This window comes from Colletotrichum karsti, assembly GCF_011947395.1.
Source record: "Colletotrichum karsti strain CkLH20 chromosome Unknown Scaffold54, whole genome shotgun sequence".
Lineage (NCBI taxonomy): Eukaryota > Fungi > Ascomycota > Sordariomycetes > Glomerellales > Glomerellaceae > Colletotrichum > Colletotrichum karsti.
The window spans coordinates 278,151-297,767 of NW_024065954.1; the positions used below are offsets into that span (position 1 = coordinate 278,151).

Sequence of the window (19,617 nt, forward strand, 5' to 3'; positions counted from 1 at the left end):
GTACAACGGCGGGTTTCAAACCCCTCTTTCAACATTTAAGCTTCAGTTGGCGCCAAGCCAAGCTGGTGGAACCGAGAGAAAGACTCATGATTCTTCCTTGGAAACTTTTGCTCGATCGATTTCCTCTGATTTCTTCATCATGCTCCTCGACGGCGCTGACTCGGGGGCGGAATGTTTTGCTCGAAGAAAGAGAGGAGGGAAGGCGAAGAATACCTGCACAACTGCAAGAACAGTTACCGCGATCCATTGGAGACGGTACACATCGTTGTAAGTTCGACGGACCATTGAAGCTATCTCCTTATCCATCCTAGGCAGAACTGTAGTTGGCGAGCTGAGAATTGCCTCCACGGCATTCTCAGGCAGTGACTTAAGTCGCTCTGGCATCTCGCTGTGCAAAATCGCAGAGCACACAGAGAGGGATATGCAACCCCCCATTGTTCGGATTGTGTTGAAAGCACCCATCATCACAGCTATCAAAAATATGTCAGCTATACCTCAAACTTCGAGGTTTGAGCGAATAGGTAAGCGCCTACCATTGTCTCTGTCTTCCACTTCCACCCTTCCAAGAATCATCAGTACCGGCATCGCTATACCAAGACCAATGCCAATGACAACTTCATAGCCGTAAGTCCTGGCAAGAACGTCATCATCGAACGGGAGCTCGATGAGCAAGCCAACGCCGATTAGCGATATGCAAGACCCAACAGCGATGGTCTGCCAACCAAATCGAGTTGTCTTGGACAGCATGATTCCTGCAATCATGGAGAAGAAAGAGGACACCAAAAGAAGCGGCATCAGCCGGATTCCAGCCATCGTGGCCGAGTTATGGTGTACGATTTGGTTAAGTTGCGGAATGTTGATCACAACAGGATAGAAAACGCTTCCTTGGAAGAATGCGGTACTGTTACTGTGTCGTCAGCGCTCAGCTCCAGCTCTGATCCGAATTTGGTCTTACAGCAACAGGCAAGTGACCCGTGGGTTCTTGAAAAGACGGAGTGGTAGCACTGGCTCAATCACAGCTTCTGCGTTACGCTGGATGAACCACTCGTAAATGACGAAGATGACGATGCTCACACCACCAGCTACGATCGTTCCCACGATCCTACCGTCGCTCCATGGGTGTTCAGCGCCGCCGGTCTGAAGGCCGTAAAGCAGCATGACGGCAGAGCCGATAGATAGAAGCGATCCGATGAAGTCGATTCTTCGAAAGATGGATTTGCCGAAATCTGTGTCATCCTGAGGAAAGTAGAAGAGGAGAATAGATCCAGCGATGGCGGCACCTGGAACACTGCATGGGTCATTAGCATATACGCTCAATTTCATTGAATGGAGGTGTAACTAACTTCAGGAGGAAGATCCATTTCCAATCTCCAGTATCGCTAATTACTCCCCCAACGATGGGGCCCAAGATCGAAGCTAATGCAAATATCGAGCTGACTGCTGCCGAATAAGGACCTATCCAACGAGCAGGACAGATGTCAATCACTGAGACAAAGACCGTTGAGAAGATGCCAGAAGCACCAACTCCTTGAAGTGCTCGGAAGACGATTCTGTTGTCGCGTTAGACAGACTTTCACTTGAAACGCTAATTAGTACGTGACTTACAGATGCGTCAGGGTCATCGATTGAGATGCAGCGCAAAGACCTGAGAAAAGAGCGAACCAAGCTAAGGCGAAAAGAAGTACATTTCGCTGGCCGAAGATGTCGGTCAGTTTTGAGTAAGTTAAGATGAAGCCTGGACGAAAAGATTAGGCACACTCTATTACACGATGCAACTATTTTGGGTGAATAGGTGCTTCTTACCACTGTTGGTCACCAGATACGCAGTCACCACCCATCCAATCTTGTTGTAGTCATTGAAATGTGCGCCAATGGTGGTCAGGGTTGTGGCAACGATGGTTGTCTCGAGGGCGGAAAGCAATAAAGCGAGTGACAGGCTGCGGGCACAATGTTGGTCGTCGTCATCACTTTTGGTATGCACAGGGCGGAGACGAATACTTACCCGAGCATACAGATATGAAGCCTCCAACCATAGATCGCACGGGCAGGATCTTGAAGCTTGTGTCCAACGGTGGTTGTATTCATGTTGTTGCCTGCATCGGACAAGGGTGACGGGTCTGGCCTTTTTTCTTCCATCTTGGATCGGTGGGGACTACACGGCGGAGGTGATCTAGGTATCGGCTTGCGTCTGGAGAGGTAGACAATTGGAAAAAGTAGAATGGAAAGTAAAAGGTTTCAAATCTGCAATGCGCGACTATTCAAGGAACATTTGTATCGGATCCCGAAATGCGGATTGGAGTGTGTCGCCGAGTCGGCGTGTTTATTACAAAAACCCGCCGAGTGGTGCGATCTCGCGAGAGACGTTTCCGCGGTGGATGGCCATACTACGCTGGCCGAATTTCCACGTCCACTAAAAGGGTTAAAAGCACCGATAAGCACGTCTTAAAACCAGGCTGCAGTCCTCGACAGTTCTGGAGGTCAATGTCAGCAATCGTGTCCGGTGACTGGGCTCGCGTTCCACTGATTCGTCGGCTGTAGTTCAATGCATGCACCATAAGCAGCCTTCCAAACTTTTCATGCATCTGTGTGGTATTGAAAAGAAGAGGAGTAGACAGCGGATTCTTCCTGTCTTACATTCCCAGAATGGTGACGGGAGCTACAATCGCTCACCCCGTTGATGACAAGGATGGCCTTCCCCGTCGCAAGAGTTAGCATCGGCTTGCTGTGCTGATGGTGGCCCGAAAAACGGCGCCGGTGTACGGGGCCGGAGTGGGGCTACTTCGGCAGCTGGAAGCTCCCGCATCCGCTTGCTCTTCCCGGCATCGGAACTGGCAGCACGTGGATCTGGAAAAGAAAAACGGTACGAAAACCAGTGACGATGGCCCGGAACAACCAATCAGTTGGGAAGTTTACCGAGTTCATGTGGCGCTCAGGAATTTCTGTCTCTCGACGACTACGATTAAGTGGCTGTGACAGAGATTCGGTTTGGACTTTCGTCTTGCATGCCCGGACTGTTCCGCCTATCCAACGGCTTTCAAGTGTAGCTGCTGACATAGAAGTAAGCGATGCATTCAGTGGCGCATCGAAATGTCATGCTGGTGGGTGAGAATTGGCGTAATCTTTTCAGATTGGCATGGCTGATGGACCCATTTCGTGCCGCTAAAGATACAGTTTAACTATAACATGAGATCGTGCATCCTTATGGAATGATCGGTATGCTACTTGATCTACTCGATCTGCTTTCCCGTCTCCAGCAATCCGGCGTTTCTAGCCGGTCAGACGGTTCCGACCCTCGCCTCATGTCGGGTGATGGGATAGCTTGCATGTAAAAGTCAGGCTGCCGTGCGTAACCTGAGCCAGTCACGCGTGTGTCGTGACCTCGTTGGTAATCCTTCAAAAGGGCGTAGAAGAATGCGGTGTTTGCGACTATGCAAGCACAGAGGATCTCGATGGATGCCCACTGGAGAGCTGTTAGTCAAGCTTTCTAAACCCGATGTGTGAATTTTAGCAGCCTTACCATGGAGCGGGACCGCTGTGATACTGCCTGGTTCAGTATCATGGGCAGTCGCATGATGGTAATTACAACAATAAGGCCGGCGATGCTGAATAGTAGGATGAGCTGCGCCTTTCTGCCGGGATATTAGTGACTTTTTCTGCATCTTCGGGCGACAGAGAACGCACACTTTGCCGTCAAGCTTGACATGACGCAATATTGGGAACGGAAAAATGATGAGCGCGATATCAGTAATGATGTTAAATACAGCCATGGTGACGAGGTTGCCGACAGCTCGATGGCAGAAATTTTGGTTGTTGGGATCGGGTAACCACATGCTTGATCAATCAGCTTAGGTCAACATCGAGATATGCATCTTGATATCGAACTTACAGAGATAGTGGTCGACATTCGGCGAGAGTGGGTATCAATACAATAAAGAAAGTGATGACGATGAACCACCAAAGTGCAGTGGTGGCGACCTTGCCCCAATGAAAAACATCAACGAAGCGGGAGTAAAAGTTGAGTAAGCACAACTTAAGCGACCATAAACTATTGAAAGAAGAGTGAGTCAGACGTGCATCGCTTTTGCGCATCATCTCACCGCCATACTGCCGCGCAGGGCTGGATCGACGTGTCAGCGAGAGCATACGTACAACATGGCATAGAATATCCGTGACGGGATTAGCAGTTTGTGTGAGATTATGTAGTTCTCCTCAACCTGCTCGACGGTGAGACCCTGCGCGGCGGCATCTGCTGATGTTGGCAGCCCGAAGGTATGTGTCGGGTTGAGAACGAAGGAGAGGGCGATGCAGGTGGTGCGGCCGATGAGAGGCACTATGGCAAAAGCCATGTATGCGTCGTCGGCGTGCCATGTCCGGTGGCAGGAATCGTGTATTCTGCAGCGCGAGAAGAGACGATAGCCGCAGCGGACGAGAATAAGAGTCGCGCAGATGCTGGCCGTCACAATGTCGAAAGTCACGTCCACTGACATGTTCATGATCTCGTTGTTGTCCCGGTCGACGTTGGCGCGGTTGTCGGCGAGGAAAGTGATGTTCGCTTCTGCTCGGTGGCGGCAAAGGCGACCATGGCATGTTATGCGGCGGCTGACATGGTGATTTGTACTCTGAACGATTCTCAGGTACTCGGTCGCTTCGTTCGATGGTCCGAAGAAGAATAGATGTTGGTTGTCTTTGAACGTCGCGCTGCTTTTGACGAAAACGGCGAACTCCAAGCTCGAGACTGTCACTGGAAGTCAATCGTTCCGATGCTTCGACGTTGGACCGCGTTGACGTCGGGGTGTGGGGAATAAGGGAGACACGGATGGGACGAACTGGACAGGCATGGACTGGATTCTTAAGAGAAAGAGAAGCCGAGTCGGCAGAATAGCACTGGGGTTACGCAAAGAGAATGGGCGTAGGAAAGGGAAAGGATCAAAGGGAAGACAGGATGTCTGAGTCAGCTACTGTGTGCCATCCAACACACCCCCAGCCATTCGCCAAGACTAGTTCATCGTCTCCTTTTGAGCTTTCGAGCCCGTCGGACGCGGGGTGGGAGAGAGAGGCGGGAAAGGCAGGGAGGGAAATAAGAAGGATGAATGGCCAAGCTTTCTTTTTACGCTGTTGGACCACCGCGCCGGAAAGACACAAATCAACCGGCGGATTGCAGCATGACAAAGATCCGGTGATGGTTGCCAAGGCGTATGCAGCTAAACTTTGAAAAAGGTCATTGATGATCCAGGATTGCGGTCGCGGCAAGGTTTGATTCGCGCGCAGGCCCGGGGAAATGGGAAGGCCTGCCGCCTCCAAGTCGTTGGTATGTTGGCAGCGAGCTCTTCTCGGGTTGACGGGGCCTTTCGCAGGTCGATGATCCAATTTCCCCGCATGGAAATGCATGGGAACACCCTTGACGCCAAGAATCAACCAGAGTGATCTCTCGTACCGGAGCGGCGGATGTGATGATGAAGATTTTGCGTCTCCGGTCCCCGCCGCCGTGTTGAAGGCTTAGATCTATGCGCTTATGAGCTGCAACTAGCATAGTGATGCGATCATATGTTGAGCTGGCTCAGCCCGAGAGATTGTTGATTGAGACATTCGATGATGGGACGGAGTCGAGAAAGACAAGAATACGCTGCCCAACGGTTCACAACGGCTTCTCGGCACCGGACATGGGAGAATTGCGTAGGCTCTCCGCGCCTCGCTCGCTTTCTAGGCTTGGTCTCCTCTTTGAGTTCGGTCTAAAATCGAGCCTGGGAGGTTGGCTGGCGCACTTGTCACATTCGTCCCAACCCTATTTCCTGATGCCGTCCTTTCATAATCCCGCCGCACCATCGGATGACAGATTCGAGAATGGTCCAGGCACAATGTTTAGTCGAGGCCTTACGATCTTAGCAGGGTTATTGATGACAGATTCGGGGCGGTTCATCAACGGTGTTTGCTTTGAGACTCCGCCCGTCTCCGCATGCCGCCAGTTCCCCGAAAGAGCGCAGACCCTACCTAAACCTCGCATCCTTGTAGAGTTCAATCAATCAGGGCCGAGGTAGCATCGCTTGCCAAATAGCTGGATGTGCGCTGCACATCCGACCCTGCAGGTCGATTGGATGTTGGACTTCTTATGACGATGATCTGCAGGCAAAATTACGTGCCTCATTAGGCGGACTGCCCCAATGCCTTCCTAGGAAGTCGTTGGCATACTTTGTGTCCCGCTTGATGTCGCTCATTATTTGATCAAGTGAGTCGGCCAACACCTCGTTGCGCCACCGCTGAGGAGTTACATTGTGTGACTGACTGCCAGGATTTGCGGCAATAAAACCAAAAGACATTTGACATCGCATCCGTCAGCTTTGAACGCCCTGCAGCCTGCCGGTGATACGGTAAACCGAAGCTGTCTGAAAGCAGCTGGGGGCCAGACGCCGTGTCTAAGCCGTCGGAGCCACCCGATCCTAGGTAGTTTGCTTTCTCAGCCACACATTCAAATAGGTGACTTTCGACTATTTGGGACACAATTGTTGGAATCTTAAATTGCGGCTCACCTCTTCTCGGACTCAAGGATGTAAATAAACAACACCAGACCGTATGAGTTCGCCATCTGGATTTTGTCTCGGCGGCCACGAAGCGAGAAGCGTCCTTGGAAAAGTCGGAATTGTAACATGAAGAAACGCGTCTGTCTCTTATTAGACGGCATGTTCCATGCAATTTCGGATAGCAATTTGCAGGTCTTCGCGCTTCTCTTCTGCTTTGTGAATGAAGAAAACTACATCTGTCGTTTTAATCGAACATCTAACGAAAAGCAAGCATTTGAAGGCAACGCATAAGTTGCACGAAACGACGCGACTGCCAAATACTGAAATAGGTGCCCGAAAGATGCGAAAGGTCCACGAACACAAGCTTCAAACTATGCGGTTAATGGTTTGGGTTAATGGCTGTGCTATTACTAAAGACAACCCATGTTTGTCATGTAACCATCTTTCTTGGTAAGGATGATATAAGCTTAATTGATCGTTGATGGTGGTCACCAACCTTCATGTTTCAGGGAAACAGCTAAACATGTTCTGCGTTGGGAAATCCGGCCAGGTATCAAAAAGGTAGTTCGTAATGTCAAGCGCGATTATGGAAATTCCGGAGCTTATGAAACAGCTTGGTCCTCACTTCACACGCCGTGACTTTTTCTTGCAATACAATATCGTGAGGAAACACTTCCATCGGTGCGCTTGACTCTGTAGTTTGGTAGTTGCTCAAGTTCAACCGTTTTGATACCGGCATCGTGTCTGCCGAGTTGGAAGAGTATCTGTCTGCGCATCATGTACGTAAGTGAGCTCACGCCGGAATTTCCGATATCGTTCTAGATATCCCAGTACGCCCAAAGCCGATAAACTTTGCGAAATCCCACCGGCCTCTCGTCTCGCAAAGACATTGTTTCTCCATACAGTCCAATCAGTCGCTGGATCAAACCACAAGCTTAGATGATTCTGAAACATTCGGCAAATCGTACTTCATAGAACCTCACACGTATTCACAATGAACGCAGGTCATAGCTAGGAAAGGGGACACCCATAGGTGTGAAGTCGACGAGTGTGGCTCGGAATAGCCGTCTTGCGCGCTTGAGTTCAACCCCAGACTTGTTGAAGTCATTTCGATAAAACCAGGTCAGGATGCATGGCAGCAAATTATTGACACGTTGGTTTCTCATTGCATCTCTGATAAACTCCGTGAATTTGTATTACTGGATCATGAACTCTTCTCCCAGCCGGCGGCGCCTCATGGCGGGAATCGCGCAAGTCGCGATCCTTTATATTGGCCTAACCTCCTTCATCGTCAATGCGCAGCAGCCTGTCCAAGTTCAACTTGATGATGGCATGTATTCCGGATTTGCAGAGGCTGGAGTCAACAAATTCCTAGGACTTCGTTATGCGGCGCCTCCTGAGCGATTCGGCCCCCCTGTGGCAGCTAGTACGACACCACACGCCGGCGTACAGAATGCCACGACATTTGGTGCGTCCTGCATGCAGGCAATTCCGGGTGAGTTATCCTGCAGCCTGATATCTTGACAGTCCACTGATCAACTTGTCACAAAAGCCGCCATTGCTGCAGCTATGGGTTCCATGGGCCCCCAAAGCGAAGATTGCTTGTTCGTCAACGTCTTTGCGCCATCTTCTCCCCCTCCCACGGAGGGTCGGACCGTAATGGTCTGGTACTATGGCGGCGGTTTTCAGTTTGGGAGTGCGAATGTCCCTGCTTTTGATGGCTCTAGTTTCGCGCGGAACCAAGATGTGATCATCGTCACGCCAAACTACCGAACAAGCGGTCAGTGCTTACACTTTGTGCTTTCACTTCACTATATCTGACTTTTGAATCATCATACAGTTTTCGGATTCCCCGGAAACGTGGACGGAATTCCTCCGACTATGCGCAATGTTGGACTGATGGATCAAAAGCTGGCATTGCAATGGGTCCAGCGTAACATTAAGGCCTTCGGCGGCGATCCAAACAAAGTCACGATCTTCGGAGAATCTGCGGGGGGCGCATCGGTCGATATTCTCCTTCTTACGAGCGGCCTAAGTCCCCCGTTCCGCGCAGCTATTACTGAGTCTGGGAGCGCCTATCTAGTCAGCGCACCACAAGCTGGCGGTAACATCGTTGGGCTCATGGCTGGCCCTATTCCTGGAGCGACCAATACGCCCAGCTCGATCCAGACCCTGGCAAGTGCTCTTAATTGCGGAAGTCAACGAGCTCTCGACTGTGTCAAGGCAGCGCCTGTGGATGTCGTCGTATCGATTTTGGCGAATGGGCTTTTCAATTTCCCCCCAGTTGCCGACGGAGATACCAACATGCCGTCCTTACCCGATGCCAGTCGTGCTGCGGGCCGAGTTCCTCGCATACCACTCATGCTTGGGACGAACATGAGAGAAGCCGACATCTTCACCATGGGCATGCCTCCCACAACAACCCTGAACGCCTTTCTGGAAATCACGTTTCCTGGGAACTCCGCTTTGCAAAAGTCTGTTGCGGCGGCATACCCCGTAGGACCCGGCGCTCGATTCCCAACGGACAAAGACGCCATTACGCAGATGGCCACAGACTTGGACTGGACTTGCGGCATATCGCATGAGGCACGCATTTCAGCCGCGTCCGGGGTGCCAACATGGAGGTACCTGTTTAATTCGAGCTCTTTCCCGCCCACCCCTGGGGGCGTGTTGTCCCGTCCTGTCCATGGTTCTGAGATTGGCTTCGTGTACGGCAATCTACCACCGCCGCCAGCGTCACCAGACGCAGCTCTCGGACTAAGCAAGTTCATGCAAACAGCTTGGGCCAATTTTGCGAAAAGCCCCGCCAACGGTCCCGGAGTACCAGCGTGGACTCCGTATACCGGGAAACAAGGAGCAGCGGACTTGGGCAATTTGGGAGGCGTTGTTGCGGATGGAGTGGTGATGGTGGACCCAAATATTATTGACAGCCGATGCAATCTTTTTGATGATCTGTATGGTAAATCTATGACCCCTTGATCACTGAAATCTTTACCTCAGTTCTCAAATGGGTTGGAGACCAATGCGAAATCACCAGCCCCCCAAGAACAGACGCAAGGTTCTGAGCTATATACAGCCTAGTCGTATTTAAAGAATGAGGAACTTCAGTCATTAAAACAGAACCACTACGCGATACTAGGGGTAGCAAGGAATCTCTCTCACGAAACAAACCTACAGCAAGGCACATGCAAAAAGTCACTAGAGCGACACGACCACAACAGTGAAAGTGCATGTTTGATGGGAACTTTGCCCACTAAAGACGGCAAAGAAGTCTGGACTAACGAAGACACCAAAAGGCGTCATTCTGTTGCTTCGTAGTTCTTGAACCCACGTACACCGGCTGGGGTACCCGTGGTGCCGTATCTGACTAAATCAACCGGTGATCAGGCGGAGAGAAGGTCGAATCCCGGTTCTGAGGGTAACTTCAAGAGACGTACTACCAGAAGGGCATGCTGCAAGATACAATGTGGTTCAAGATTTCCGAGAGAAAATGTTACCGAAGCCGATTCATCGGGCGTGTGGGTCTGAGTTGGGTATCGTTTTCCGTTCGGAGTCGGAAACTTCCCCGGACCATGACCGTTCACGCGGGGAAGACCCCATAATACCAACTGGAGTCAACGCCGCCGAAGTCCGGTGGCGTCTCAGGTGGCTTTGTGTCAAAGGCGTTGAGATGAATCGGCTCGGTAACTCTGGGCTAATGGACTCCGAAGAAACGAGCCGGTTACAGATACATATTAAACAGGTCGCATGACTGAGTACGATGCGATGCCTGCTGTTGAATGAGCTCCATCAATCTGCGACTCATCTTTGCAATCTAACACAACCTGACATTTCCCACCATGCCATCAGTAAAACGAGCAATCCGAATCGCCGGGTCTTCCGGTGGGTTCTCTGATCGGCAGCGCGCCATCGGCGACCTTGCGAAGAATTGCGAGATCGACTGCATCATCGGCGACTGGCTATCCGAATGCACAATGACCCTTCATGGAGCGCAAAAGACAGAAAACCAGAGATTACGTCAAGCCGGACAGCTTCAAGGAGCTACTGTCGGCCTTTTCGATCCCACCTTCATGGAGAATCTCTCGCCTGCGCTGCCTTACATGCAGAGCAAGAGTATCAAAATGGCCGTCAACGCTGGTGCAAGCGACACGGAACTATTGGCGGGTCTGGTAGAGGATGAAATCAAGAAGCAGGGGCTTGATCTGAAGGTTGGTTGGGTGAGCGGTGATGAGGTCACGGAAACCGTAAAGAAGCTTCGTGACCAGGGCGAGGTCTTTACCAGCCTGATGAACGGGCAACCGTTGAAAGACTGGGGATTTGATGATATACTTGCCGCGCAGTAAGCCAGAAATTTCAGCTGAAAAGATGCCGTTATGGTGCTGACTGAATGTGTATAGATGCTACCTTGGTGGAGCAGGCATCGCTGAAGCATTTCGCCAGGGGTGCGACATAGTCATCGCTGGTCGCGTTGCCGATGCAGCCCCGACTATTGGAGCCTCAATGTGGTGGCATGGGTGGGATCGCGAAACGGATCTTGACCAAATCGCCGGCTCCCTCGTCTGTGGACACTTGATCGAATGCTCCGCCTACGTCTGTGGAGGTTATTACTCCGGCTTCAAAGCTCTGATGGACAAGTGCGAGAACATTGGGTTCCCAATCGCGGAGGTAGAGGCCGACGGCACCTGTGTTATCACCAAGGAATCTGGCACCGGAGGTGAGGTTTCTGTTGGCACGGTGAGCTCTCAGCTGCTTTACGAGATCCAAGGCCCGTTGTATTACGGCTCCGATGTCACTGCCAACCTCGAAGGCGTCGTCATGACTCAGGTAGGCCCAGACCGAGTGCAAGTCACTGGCGTCAAGGGCCTGCCAGCTCCTTCAACAACAAAGGTCGGCTTGACAGCTTTCGGCGGTTACCAGGCCGAGTTTCACTACTACATCGTCGGACTCGATCTTGAAGCCAAGGCCGAGTGGACGGAAAGACAGATTCGGCACTCTATCGGCGACGCAATCAAGGACCTCTCGTGCCTCAAGTTCACTCTTAATGGCTACTGCCCAGAAAACCCTCGAAACCAAGAAGTCGCGACCGTCGATTTCCGCATCTTCGTGCAGACGAAGCGCAAAGCGCTCGTCGACAAGTTCACGCTGGACGTTCCTGGTTTCAACCGGTGGTGCATGGAGAACTTCCTCCAGAGTTGCCCCGGAGCGACCTTGGGCAACGACCAGCGACAATCCGAGGGCAAGCCATTCTACGAGTACTACGTCACATTGCTCCCGCAGTCCGAGGTCAAACACCGCGTTGAGATGCCATGGGCCGGCAAGTCAATTGACATCCCCGTGCAGAACAACGTGCGGTCGGACTACCCTCGCGACCAGAAGAGTTACGAGACCGACAGTCCAGTCGAGCTCGACAGGTTTGGGCCAACGACAAGAGGACCCCTCGGATGGATTGTTGGCGGGCGGTCGGGCGACAAAGCGAGTGATGCGAATGTCGGGTTTTACGTGCGTCATGCTGACGAGTGGGATTGGCTGCGAAGCGTCCTCACGATTGAGAAGGTGAAGCAATTGCTGGACGGAAGCGATAAGGGTAAAAAGGTCGAGAGGTTCGAGATTCCAGGGATTCGCGCAGTTCATTTTCTGCTGAGGGACCACTTGGACCGTGGATTTAACTCGACGAGTGAGTATGATACGCTGGGTAAGAATGTCTGCGAATACTTGAGGGCAAAGCATGTGGACATTCCTAACAAGTTTCTTCGGCGGGGTATCTTTTAGCGTGTTAGAAAATCTGTTGTTGGGCATAAGCTTGGTCAATGAAATTGCTTGAACTACTTGATTTGCGCCTACTAGAAAGACGGAATGGACTCCGGAGGAAATAGTGGATCATCGTCGCCGATGCGGTCCCCGAGGAGCCCGATACTAAGCTTCCGGCTCGGGCACAGTGGAGACCAGCAGCCGGCTCAGAGCGCCGAGAACGCATCCGTATGCCCTCAGAAAAACGTGCGAAAACACATGACTTTTGTAGGGTAAGTCACACCTTCACCTCGCACGGCGCGTCATCTTTCTTATCTGTGGTGTCGCATGTCCGACCTGCGTGCCCTGGCAATCTGACGCCGCAGCCGGGGCATAATCCGCCGATCCCCCAACCTTGCGTTCGTTCCCCCTCCCACGTGGGGTGTTTCTCTTGCACATTATTGGTGTATAACCCAAAGAACAGAAGCACCACCAGGAGGAACGTTTCATCGGGAATGGTCTCAATTTCTTTCGCCTCACCGAACATCCAATGAGACACTGCACATATCGACATTCAAAAGAGCACAATCGACCCTGAATGAATCTGAGTTTTTTCCCTCAACTGCGGCAATTGGGGCAACATCCCACGTGTGGCTTTTCAACGAGGGATACCTTGCAGGCGCCACCCTCGTACGGAACGAGACCACGCAGTGGATGGCCAAGATTCGAGTCGCAAGGAACACGGCAAACGAGATGGCCTCAAAACACTGCGCGTTCAAGCACAATAGTGGGGTACCCATGCACAATCTGGCCCGAGGTTCGACATTGGTTGGATGTTGTACCCTTCAAACTCCCCGCTAACCGAGCTTCTTGGACCTTTCGTCTGAAGTACTCTGCCATTTCTCGTTTGATTTCGAAATCTGCATCTCTCATCTGTTTTCCCCTACGACAATGTACGAAACGTTTAGCCCGGCAGCAATGAAAGACCCCTCTGTGCAGAAGAAAGCGGCCGAGTCCGACGCGCCGGCGCCGGGTTTCGACGCGGAAGACAGCTCCATTAGCTCGGCCAAGGATATCTTGGAGAATGAGGGCGAGGATCCCGTGCTTGCCAGGAAAATGCACCTCGTCAATGACGTATGATACACAACTCCGCGGGCTCACGGGCATCACAACCCAGACAGACCCAATTGCTCCAGAAGACTCAGACAAGGTCTCAATTAACCACAGAAGAGAACTGACCTTTGCAGGCGAACGACGAAATCGGCTGGACTCCCTTCCACTGGAAGCTATTCGTGCTCAACGGCTTCGGTTATGCTGTCGACTCTCTGATTGCGCTGGTTCAGTCGGTGACTAACACCGGCGCATTCCTCGAACTCGCTTCACCTTCGTCATACGCAAACACCGGTACCATCTCGCTATACGTCGGACTGCTAATCGGAGCATTATTCTGGGGGTTCGGCGCCGACATTATTGGCAGGAGAATTGCCTTCAACGGTAAGATCGAGGAAGGTCTGCGCGGGGCCTGACGTATTTGCGACTGATCAAGTTGGGAACAGTTACACTGCTCATTACGTCCCTTGCGACCATCGTCTCCGGCGCGAGTCCCAATCTCCCCGCCTGGGGCTTTTTCATCGCCCTTTCAGCCTTTGGAGCCGGCGGAAATCTGGTCCTTGACCCGACAGTCTTTCTCGAGTTCCTTCCGAGCAACAAGCAGTGGACTGTGACAGCGCTGGCCCTTTGGTGGGGATTAGGACAGGCCGTGACGGGCTTCATTGCGTGGGGATTCTTGAGTGCGTTGAGACGTCGACAGCTGGCTTGCTGACAGAAGCTAACCTGCTTGCAGCCCAGGAACGATGGAATTGTACTGAAGGTCAGACTTGCAACTGGTCAAACAATGCCGGTTGGAGATACGTCTCGTTCACAGCAGGAGCATTCGTTTTTGTGGCTTCGATTCTCCGCGTCACCGTTATGCGCCTCCAGGAAACACCGAAATACCTTCTCAGTGTTGGTCGCGATGCCGACTTGGTCCGGAACTATCAGAAGCTTGCGCAGAAGTACAGCAGGTCTTGTTCCCTTACTCTCGAAAAGCTCGAAGCGTGCGGTCAAATTAAGTCAGCCGGGCAGAAACGCAATACCGTGGCATTTGTCGGACGCGAGCTTGTGGCTCACGTAAAGGGTCTTTTCCTTACGAAGAAGATGTCTCTGAGCACTGCAATGGTGTGGCTATCGTGGACGCTCATCGGCCTTGCGTATCCGCTATTCTACGTTTTCCTGCCGTAAGAGAACATGACTGCGAGGGAGGCGCATCGCTAACAGCATGCAGATCTTACCTTGCCACGAGAGTACCTGACTCCAAGGAAACGCCGTTCGAGACCTGGCGCAACTACACGCTGACCAACATCTCCGGTATTCCTGGACCTATCATCGCCGGATACCTCGCCAACCTCCCAGCTGTTGGTCGCAAGTACACCATGGTTATTGGAGCCCTGATATCAATGGCGCTATTCTTTGGCTACACGGCTGTCAGCACTGCTGAACAGAACGTGGGAATCAGCTGTGCGATCGGTAAGGAAGCTCCATTGGAACGTTTTACTTTGGGAGATCAGCGACTCATCAGCGACACAGCCTGCGGCATTAACATCTACTACGGAACGTTGTACGCGTACACAGTCGAGGTTTTCCCGGTGAGTTTGTCGATGTTTCTTGGCATTCTATTCATTGCCGAGCCTAATTTTCTATCCCTTTTCTAGTCCGCTCACCGAGCCACGGGAAACGGAATTGCAGTCGCTTGCAATCGCCTCATGGGAATCGTGTCCGCATTTGTAGCGTCGTCGGGTAACACGACCACAGCAGTTCCTCTTTACGTTTGCGCGGCGCTCTTCGGACTCATGGCGGGCGTATCAGCCCTGTTCCCTTTTGAGCCTTACGGTCGCCGGAGTTCGTAGGCCTTCAAAGTATATGATACCCTCCATTCAACATGGATTCACGTTTAGAGATACAATAATTCGTCGGATAGATGTGATTAGAAATTGGCTTGTCAGCTCGATGAATCTCATAGCGACCTCGAATATTTGCAACCTGGTCCCTGAGCTTAAGATGTGAGCTCGCAACAAGAATTTCTAGGTACTCAAGGCTGCACACCATCCGTGGGAAATTCCTGAACCTAGGTCGCGAACGCCACTGAAAGGAGGGGCTCCCAAGATTTCCGACGAACGTGACCATACGTTTGTCTTTCGTGTGTTCTTGAGGAGCTTTGTATGAATACTTGAAGGCTCGAATACGCTTACGCTTCTGCCTCATTTTGAGGAGAACGTCGAGGAACCAGATACATGAGATCTCAAATCCCAGCTGAAAAGCGGGTGAATCTCTTGAACCGTAAGTCTACTCGCAAAGCGCAATGTCACCCACATGTTTTCAAGCCCTCCATCTCCTCAAAGCTTGATCATTTTCACCATTCAGGCCATTGGGCAGCGTCTTGGCGGCCGAGGGTATCAGATCGAGCTTGCTTTGACCAACATCCACCCATCAACCGAATACTTTGTGTTGTCGGCATAGAGGCGACAGATGACAGCTCAAGGATAGAGTGTAGAGCCCTGGAATTTAATGAGCAGACATGATTATTCGATTTGAACAGGAGGGCATCACATGTGTGTGGTCAGAACAGTCGCTCGTGATTCATCCCAACTCGCTGGGGATCTGGCCCGCACATCACAGTTGAGGGCATCACACCTTCAGCGTAGTCGGTTGGAATTTCCGTCGCTTTCGGCGCGCGCAGTGTCACTAAAGAGGGGGTGACACACCAAACTTGTGTGATCATGACGGAAGTGACTCTCACTCGCACGGAGCAGTTCCTTCGAGAACTGCAACTGCCGGGCCTCGACTCGGGCGAGACCGAATTGCCAAGATCTTGGCTCAGATATCCGCCGCACATGCTTTCACTTTCAAAAGTTCAAAGTGAAGCCTTTTCGTCCGTCATACACGTCGTCTCAATTCGTTCGTGCCCAGCCATAGCTTGCGTGGTGTGGCCAAAAGCGTTTCCTCGTTCTGATCCGTAGAGTACAACGTTTTGGAAAGAATAGGCCAGGACCGGGTCGATATTATCGAATGAAGTGATTTGTAGACATAAACTCATGGCGAGTGAACTAGAGCCGTTTCAACATCTGTGATCATTACATCCATGATCCAGTCGACTCCATCCCGGGACCGATAACACTATCTTGGCTTCACATGAAAACTTCGGACCCCAATCACACTGAGCATTGCCCGTAATTCAGATGTTCTTCGGCGAAAGGGAACGCGAGAATGTCCGCTGCCAAATGTCCAGCCCGACCCATTCCATTCCATCCCATCAATTCTCCTCGGCAGCCCGCAACGGGTAGACTTTTTGCAATTGGAAACTTCACCCGCCAGAGAAGTTCCGAACGAGTTATCGTATGAGCACGGCTCAGGTTACTGCGCAAGATCGCGTCACGAATCGTCCTATGATCAGAGCTCTCCCGGGTCTTGCCAGAAACCCGTTCTCAATTCTCATTGACGAACTAGAAGTTTAACGACATCCTCAATCCTTCATGATCTCATCCTGTGCTGTTGGAAGCATAAGCTCTCCGCCATTTCCCCTCTCGGCGGCCTGTTTCATTTTGCTCCCGCTGATGCATGTCGACATGTGCCTCTCTCTTCGAACGGCAAAACTCAGAAGTTTAAACTCGAAGCTCGTCTGATCCACCACATTTGACAAAGAACGCCTCTATTTCAAACTGAGACTTTTCATACCAGTTCCTGCGGGGAAGTCGAGGGCAGCAAAGTTAAGGCAGGTTGACGCTGATGCAGGCGACCGACTTCTTCGAAAGATGCTTATTCGTGGGTTCTCAGCTGCTAAACTCAAGGCCGGTGGGATCAGCTAAGTTGTGTCAAGATTGCGTGCATTCTCTTATTTATACTAAAATTAGGCGATTGAAGTGTCATTCTATGTATTGCAGATTTCTTCGATAGACGATAATCATCAGCCCCAAGAACCGACGACGACACCACTTGCTTGGATCGCCCTGAAAACCATGCTCGGCTACATATCCGTGCATCCATTTCCGTAAGACGAAACGAAAGAACCGGAATCTTGAAGGAGATAATAGCCGAGGAAGTTTGACATGGTTGCCATGTCACCAACCAGCAAAAGCTTGGGAACTTGGGACGATTAGATGCCCGCCCGGTTATTCTTAGCCCACGAATCCCAAAACAGAGTTTCGTCGCATCTGAATCTTCATGTTCGTTGATCTATCCTGACCGCACAAGCTCGGAAATAGTGCGTTGAGCGGATCTCCGAGTGGTGCGCTTCGTTCTCGTGGATAGAGTCTGGTTGGAAATCGACATGCAATATGGAAACCCCTCTTCATCTTTGCTCTTGGCTCGAGAGACTTCATGTTGAAACCTCCGGAAGTAAAGTCTAAGATGCTGCAGACGCGAGACCATGGGGCTGGATTGTAGTCCTGGCCGGGCTCGGGATGGCACTAGTTCACAAGAGTGAAGACTCCGCACTCGCAAGTGTGTGTTTGGTGAGCTGAACCGGTTTGATCCGAGTTGGCCCTCAAGTATAAGTATTCAAAGTCACTTCTGCCTGTTACGGGTGGAGGGAGTATTTTTGCTTACAACACAAGAAAAGTACATCGCTGGACTTCAAGTCTTCAACATGCTTCTTCCATCTCTGAAATCCATTACCACTCTTGGCCTGGCGTTCTACGCCACAATCTCCCTCGCAGTTCCCAAGGTTCAGCTTGGCACTGAAGTGCAGAATCTTTACGAGGTACGCGTGCTCAGGAATCTGGAAGCTGGTCTATAGCAGAGGCTAATGAGATCCTGTCTCCGATAGAGAGATGAAGCTATTGTGAGTTGAGTCCTTGCTATTTACTTCAACAGGAGGCCGCGTCCAACAACTAAACTGGTATCCTGACTTGAACCACACAGGGAGATACAAATCCTGAACCTGACTTCGTACCGGTAAGTTGTTTGACCCAGGCTTGTACTCTGCTCATACTCTCTCCGTAGGCACTCGGAGAGACGTTAGAGGCCCGTGCCAAACGCCCTGGTGGCGGCGGCGGCCGTCCCCGCCGGCCTCCGAATGGCCGGCCGCCGCGAAATGGCGGTCCACTTCCGCCACCTCGGAATGGCCGTCCACCCCCGCCCCCTCGGAACGGCCGTCCACCACCACCGCCTCCAAACGGCCGTCCACCACCGCCGCCTCCGAACGGCCGTCCTCCCCCGCCGCCTCCGAACGGCCGTCCTCCTCGGCCCCCAAACGGCCGCCCTCCCCGTCCTCCCAGACGCCCACCCTAACCGAAGGCATAAGAGGCATTGAGCCTAATAACAAGAAAGGTTATGGGGGCAAGAAGGCGGCGAAAATCACAGGAAGTATTCAGGTGGTGACTATTGTGTCTTTGTTGATGAAAACGGGCCGGTTGCCGTTGTCTACACGCAAGAATGGAACTTTGACGGAGCAATTGTGTGACCGGACACGTAGGAGGACCAGAAAAGTCAGTTCGTTAATAATTAGGTTCGACCAAAATGTTGATGAAGATTTCAGAGGAAGGGTTGTATGAAATCTTAAGAAAAGAAAAAATATTGATGTTACGGAAGTTCGGGCTTGTTAATCATTAAGGGACCTCGTATGACTCTCGTGATCTCTGGATATTCTGAGGAAGCATTCATACGTGTGAGAGGACTTGAAGCTCAGAATTAGATGAAGGTGCTTGCAGTCCTCATGCCACGCAGCATCCATACTGGGAACGTTTCTTGGCTCTAGGAACAGTCCGCGGCTCACAAAGTCGTTGATTGAATATGAGTGGTTACTGATTCCGCCCACATGTATTGTCGAATTGGAGACGAGGTTGAAAATAAGACGGAAAGCAAAGTCTTGATGACGCATGCTTGCTGCCTGCTTGTAACCACCTTCCCAATTCGGTTGTTTCGTGCTCCGTTTATCATCTGACGCTGACAGGGTGGGCACTTCACCAGCCCTTGAATTCGAGATCCACGCTGAATTTCTACCGAGCTGATCTTATTGAAACATTGAGTGAGCGCACGCAAGCAACAGCATTCCGCTGAACCTTGAACCTCTACGTCCGACAAAGCAACCTCGAGCCGAGCCGCTGGCCTTTCAGTCAACTATCAGGATGCTCGACTTCAACTGGCATCTAAGCACTCCGCGCTTGCACATCTCGCAGATCAATCCTCTGAATGATGTTCACTGCGACTTTCTCATAGAATATATGGGCAACCGGGATATAATGGCCAAGTTGGAAGACATGTCAAAGTCAATGTCTAAACGAGAAGCAATCGCGAAGCTACAGATCGAGCCGAGAATGGCGAGAATGGAAGAGTTCGGCTG

The 19,617-nt window shown here is 51.5% G+C and overlaps 4 protein-coding genes across 4 annotated transcripts; 3 read left to right on the forward strand and 1 right to left on the reverse strand.

Moving 5' to 3' along the window:
• Nucleotides 1-84: 84 nt before the first annotated feature.
• On the reverse strand, nt 85-6,212 carry CkaCkLH20_12115 (major facilitator superfamily transporter; the record flags this gene model as incomplete). Its single annotated transcript, XM_038894829.1, has 12 exons — nt 85-470; nt 534-901; nt 956-1,288; nt 1,344-1,550; nt 1,606-1,735; nt 1,804-1,937; nt 3,291-3,460; nt 3,518-3,629; nt 3,682-3,831; nt 3,887-4,045; nt 4,150-4,735; nt 6,134-6,212. 12 exons carry the CDS (start codon nt 6,210-6,212, stop codon nt 85-87), a joined length of 2,814 nt encoding a protein of 937 aa, XP_038739909.1.
• A 1,509-nt stretch (nt 6,213-7,721) lies between these two features.
• Nucleotides 7,722-9,494, forward strand: CkaCkLH20_12116 (cholinesterase; the record flags this gene model as incomplete). The annotated part of the gene is made up of 3 exons (XM_038894830.1): nt 7,722-8,010; nt 8,068-8,295; nt 8,356-9,494. The coding sequence occupies 3 exons, from the start codon at nt 7,722-7,724 to the stop codon at nt 9,492-9,494; spliced, it is 1,656 nt and encodes a 551-aa protein (XP_038739910.1).
• Nucleotides 9,495-10,354: 860 nt separating this feature from the next.
• CkaCkLH20_12117 (uncharacterized protein) lies at nt 10,355-12,284 on the forward strand (the record flags this gene model as incomplete). The annotated part of the gene is made up of 2 exons (XM_038894831.1): nt 10,355-10,854; nt 10,913-12,284. 2 exons carry the CDS (start codon nt 10,355-10,357, stop codon nt 12,282-12,284), a joined length of 1,872 nt encoding a protein of 623 aa, XP_038739911.1.
• A 909-nt stretch (nt 12,285-13,193) lies between these two features.
• Nucleotides 13,194-18,588, forward strand: CkaCkLH20_12118 (putative major facilitator superfamily transporter; the record flags this gene model as incomplete). The annotated part of the gene is made up of 9 exons (XM_038894832.1): nt 13,194-13,376; nt 13,490-13,736; nt 13,799-14,032; nt 14,086-14,518; nt 14,566-14,807; nt 14,868-14,926; nt 17,896-18,036; nt 18,198-18,230; nt 18,298-18,588. The coding sequence occupies 9 exons, from the start codon at nt 13,194-13,196 to the stop codon at nt 18,586-18,588; spliced, it is 1,863 nt and encodes a 620-aa protein (XP_038739912.1).
• Between the last annotated feature and the right edge of the window lie 1,029 nt (nt 18,589-19,617).